The sequence below is a fragment of the Corylus avellana genome, chromosome ca5 (genome assembly GCF_901000735.1).
Source record: "Corylus avellana chromosome ca5, CavTom2PMs-1.0".
In the NCBI taxonomy this organism is placed as follows: domain Eukaryota; kingdom Viridiplantae; phylum Streptophyta; class Magnoliopsida; order Fagales; family Betulaceae; genus Corylus; species Corylus avellana.
In genome coordinates, this window is record NC_081545.1 from 20,052,632 (window position 1) to 20,058,258 (window position 5,627).

General features: G+C 37.7%; 1 protein-coding gene across 1 annotated transcript in view; it reads left to right on the forward strand.

Annotated features, from left to right (window-relative positions):
• Nucleotides 1-2,313: 2,313 nt before the first annotated feature.
• LOC132182863 (disease resistance protein RPV1-like) overlaps nucleotides 2,314-5,627 on the forward strand; it is a 107,453-nt gene continuing 104,139 nt past the window's right edge. Inside the window, exons 1-2 of the mRNA XM_059596219.1 lie at nucleotides 2,314-2,819; nucleotides 3,486-4,587. Of these exons, the coding sequence (XP_059452202.1) occupies nucleotides 2,314-2,819; nucleotides 3,486-4,587 (1,608 nt within the window). The remainder of the gene's footprint in view (nucleotides 2,820-3,485; nucleotides 4,588-5,627) is intronic.

Genomic DNA, 5,627 nt, shown 5'->3' on the forward strand with positions numbered 1-5,627 from the left:
TACAAAAAACATCATGGACTAGGTTTAATATGCCATAAAAAGTTCAAACAGAGCTTTGGGGGCAAGAAAAAAACACAGAGCAGGGAAGAACGGCTTCACTGTTTTTCCCTCCTCCCACTTCCTTGTCCCTCTCTCTCTTCCTCTCCCTAGTAGTAGTACTCGGTGTCTTCTCTATAATCTCTTTTAGTCTCCGTTTTGGTAGTTTTGTTTTAGATCTAATTTGTAGATCTAGATCTAGATCTACTACTTCATACTCAGATCTACTTGTTCCGATCGGCTTCTCCGCATTCCATTGCTTCTTTGTTGATCAACTAACGGAGTCTCGCGTGTCGGAGTTTGTTTGTCACGTGCCAAGTCGTGTCTTCCTAAGGATGTCTACGAGGCCGTGCTCCTCTACTACTGCTTCTGGTGAGATTTTGTTGTTTTTAATTTTTCACTTTGATTTATTTTTTGTTCTTTTTGTCCTGGCTTTTGGGTCGAGGACGTGAGTTGACTCCTGACCTTTGGGTCAAGGAAGACTAGATTGATGTGAGGAATTATCTCTCACGGCTGTAATGTAAAATATGTTTTGAGAACAAATATTTCCAGCAAGCCCAAATAAAAAGCCCACTATGGTTTAAATGCCACGACCCACTAAGCTGCCAAGCGCATGTTTCCAAACATATGTGTCATCGCTTGGTACGCCCCCCAAATCGTGCCGTTATGCACCATATTATGCTAAACCGATAATCAAGGAAGCGAAGCTCCAACAAACCCAATCTGGGAATAACAAACCAAATTGGGAGATAACTAGCCAGATCTCACTAAAATGAATCCAGGTAAATGAAGGGAGCACCATGCAACCTCCCAGAGATTATTATGGGAGAGATATCCACTTAACAAACTCAATAAGAGATATCCTCTCAACAAACTCAATATCCTAAAAGGAGTCTAGGTGCATGCCAAATCACCAGGCAAACTACCCCAGAGATTATCAAGGAGAAAATTGCTTAACCACTTCCATATATCAAGGGAGTCAAGTGAGTCCCACATGGACTCACCCACTCACTCACAGCCTCTATAAAATGAGGAGCCCACCAACGATAAAAGGACAGGGTGAATTCCATTACTATTCCTCTCAATTTATTATTATCTTTCTTATTATCTACTCTCATTTTATCCAAGTTTCTAACTTAGGCATCAGAGGTGGCACCACCGCTACACCCCCTACTTCACGGTCTGCTACTACTGATCCATTTTTGCTCTTAGCAAGCCTTTGAATCAAGTTACTACCAAGGTTGACAACTGTCTCAACATCTCTCATTCTCCGAAATTTTTAACACCTTTTAGATATGATATTTAACAGTCCGGGGAAGACACAGGAAATGGAGGGGTTGAGGTGAAACTTGAGGAACCCAAATTGCCAAATTTGCTGGTGAAGAGGAGCTCAGATTTCTTTCAAGATCTTGATTCACAAATGGGAGAGGATGATCATAGGTCTACACCAATCAAGTAACTAAATACTACTAAACAAAAACTTGATGCTTTTAAATATAAAAACCCTCGAGAGAGAAAATCGAGATGGCTTGTTCTACAATGGAGATCATGGAGAGAGAGAGAGAAGGGAGAATGAGAGAGATGTAATAGGCAACGAGTAGGCGAGGGATTTTTTTTCTAAAACAAAGGGGCTGTGTTCAAATTTTGAAATAAAATTTGTACACACGTGGCATAATTCAGGCTGTTCATGGAAAGAACGGCTTGGATGGTCAAAATTGGGGATGGGCAATTTCTTTGAAATTGCCGTTGATCCTAATTCGTCTTAGATCTAGTCTGCCCATAACAAATCTGTTTCATAACTTAAGTTGCACATGGATTAACGGATATCATATATGAGATTTGATTGTAAGAATTTTTTGATTATATCTATGACTTTGTAATTTCGTAGCATTTTGCTATTTTTTATCAAAGCTTTATGTCGTGCGATGTAAGAGCTGTTAAGCTCTTGATCTTTTTTTCAATAAATTCTGAAAGATTCCCATTAATATATATATATATATATAACAAAAACAGCAAAACAAAAAACAAAAAACAAAAAACCAAAAACAAAAGGAAGAGGAACTTGTCTTCTTACAGGGAAAACAAAAACAAATAAGAAGTTTGACTTTCCTCTCCCATTGTGATATACTAAAGAACCAAGTTGTTCACGTGTACACGTTGGATCACCAACTTTCACGCCCAATGATGGGCATAAATAATGCATTTGGAAGTTGACCGTGCCTTGTGATCTCCGTGTCCTTCGCCATATTCCACTTCTCACCAACTTCTCTTTGGACCATGGCTGCCAGTACCTTCCTCTCTTCATCTTCCTCCTCCCATCCCAGCTGGACCTACGACGTTTTCTTGAGTTTTAGAGGCGAAGACACGCGCAAGAATTTCATTGACCACCTCTATTTTGCTTTAAGAGATACCGGAATCAATACCTTTAGAGATGACAACGAGCTCCGAAGAGGAGAAGATATTACATCCGAACTGTTGTCGGCAATACAAAGGTCCAAAATCTCTGTCATCGTCTTCTCTAGTAACTACGCGGCTTCCAGGTGGTGCCTGGAGGAACTTGTGAAGATCATGGAGTGCCGAAGAACAGTGAGGCAGCTGGTTTTGCCTATCTTCTACGATGTTGAACCCTCGGATGTGCGCAACCAAACGGGTAGTTTTGCGAAAGCATTTTCTGAACATGAAAAGCGTTACTTGTTGGACATAGATAAGGTGCTCAGGTGGAGAAGAGCTCTGATTGAGGCTGCTAATTTGTCAGGGTGGGATCTAAGAAACACTGCAAACAGGTAAGTGCGCTCTAAACAATCATTTTTAGATCTTTGACTTTCTCTTATAGATTTCAAATTTGATGGACAAAAATAATGATAATAGCAGGATGGAACCAAAAGGAAAAAGACTGAATGTGATAAGAGTTTATGTTCAAATTTTCCCAAAGAACTAGTAATAAAATCTAATCAAAGCAGTGCTACGAATAATAGATGCAGCGAATATCAAGACAGAATAAGTTAAAGTTAACAAGGTTAAATTTGTTTAATACAAATGTATCCGAAAGCATTTTTCATATTTTGTACTACAGCACATTCATGTATACTGCCCACTTTTTTTATTTTCTAGCTATTTTATGCTTCTTTTCATTCGTTCTTTTGGTCCAATAGAGGTCGAATGGGCTACATGACAAGAGCGAGGTAGAACTTTATCTTTAGAAGTCTCAAGGTTTAGTTGGGATATGATGTATACATTTTTGTATTAAAAAAAAAAAAAAAAAGGAAATTTAGAAGCTAGTTGATACTCACAAATGTTTAAATAAAATCAAATTTGGCCCAAGTAGTATTTTAGGTACTAGTGTCTTTAGGGAGAGTGGCCAAAATATGCTCTTAGCTTTTATCTGTCATCATGAAATATTTACTATATTCAAATGCTTACTTGTACCAAACTTTCCAAATAATTTGCAGGCATGAAGCCAAGTTTATTAGGAAAATTGTTAAAGAGGTTTCAAGAGAACTCAACAGCACATACTTATATGTCACACTCTACCCAGTTGGAATAGATTCTCGTGTGCAAGACATCACTTCATTGCTAAGGGTTGGAACCAATGATGTTCGCATTGTAGGAATTTGGGGAATGGGAGGAATGGGGAAAACAACCATTTCTAAAGCCATATATAACCAATTTTTTCATAATTTTGAAGGTAAAAGTTTTCTTGCAAATATTAGGGAAACTTCTAAGCAACCCGATGGTCAAGTTCGATTGCAAGTGCAACTCCTTTCTGATATCTTAAAGACAGGCAAGATAGAGGTAAATAATGTTGATAGAGGAATTATTATGATACAAGAAAGACTTCGCAATAGAAGGGTACTTGTTATACTTGACGATGTAGACCAGTTGGAGCAACTCAATGCCATAGCAAGAAGTCGTGATTGGTTCGGCCCAGGAAGTAGAATTATTATAACAACTAGAAATGAGGAATTGCTAAAGGCACTTGAAGTGGATGGAGTATATACAACCAAAGAAATGAGTGAAAATGAATCTATGGAGCTCTTTAGTTGGCATGCCTTTAGGAATAGTTATCCCACCGAAGATTTTATGGACTTGTCAAGAAGTGTCATTGCTTATTCCAAAGGACTACCGCTGGCTCTTGAAGTTTTGGGTTCTTTTCTATTCACTAGGAGCATGCGGGAATGGAAAAGTACATTGGAAAAATTAAAAAGGATCCCTCATGATCAAATTCAAAAAAAGCTTAGAATAAGCTTTGATGCACTAAGAGATAATACCGAAAAGGATATATTCCTTGATATATCATGTTTCTTTATCGGAATGGACAAAAACTATGTTATACAAATATTAGATGCATGTGGTTTTTTTGCAGAGATTGGAATTAGTGTCCTCATCCAGCGGTGTCTTCTTTCAATTGGTGAGAGAAACAAGCTCATCATGCATGATTTGCTTCGAGACATGGGAAGAGAAATTGTTCGTGACGAATATCCCAAAATGCCGGGAAAGTGTAGTAGATTATGGCTGCATGAGGATGCACTTGATATATTGGCAAAACATGAGGTAAAACTTTTCTCTATAATTTAAAAAAGAAAGTAAAGGATAAATTGTTTACCCCTTAATCATTAGAAAAATGTTAAGTTTACAAACAAATTTTACAAAAAAACTTTTACAATATGATGTGGCACAATATGATTGGGTTCTTCAAAAGTTGAATTTATCTTCCTTCCAATCATATTGTGCAACATCATGTTGTAAAAGTTCTTTTTGTAAATTTTGTTTGTATGCCCAACATTCCTCTAATCATTAACCTATTTCAAATCACCTCTGAACTTTAAGTTATTGCAATTCATCTCTTAAATTAAAGTTTCTATTTTGATTTGTCATTTAGTTAAATCTACAAATTAGTTGGATGGAAAGTATAGAATGTGTCATGTCAAGACCCTGCCAATTTGTTAAAAATAATTGAATTCACCACAGCCTCGCTGTGGGGAACTCCATGGCCAGAGACCCACAGCTCCCCTAGCTATGGAGACGTGCAACCTGACCGTGAGTCTCCTTAGACCCAAGACTAGGCCGTGGGTCATCATGTGTCCCAGCCATGGAGACCCACAGCCAGGTCCTAGGTCTATGGCCATAGTGACCCACAACTAGGCTATGAATCTCCATTAGGGGTGTCAATTCGGTCCCGGTTCTTGGTTATTGGCCAAAACTGGGAACCGAAACCGGGGTACCTCTTTTTTTATTTTGAAAAATTAGAACCGGAACCGGTTACCTAGTTATACAATAGTCGACCGGTTCCGATTGGTACCCAGTTATCCAAACCGGGTAACCGGTTTTTTAAAAACAAAAACAAAAAAAATCATTTTTGGCTTATTTTAGGTATTGGACCTAATTTTTGGGCGTATTTGAGATATTGGGTCAAATTTTTGTGTGCTTAATTTAACAATGTTTTGTCCATTTAAAAAAAATAATAAAAAAACACACAATTAGTATTTTTGTCCTAATAAGTTGGGTTTTGTTGTGATTGTTCCAAAAAAATAAATAAAAAAAAATCCCAAAATATCCCTAAAAAATCATTGTTTTTTTGGCTTTTTGGGCCT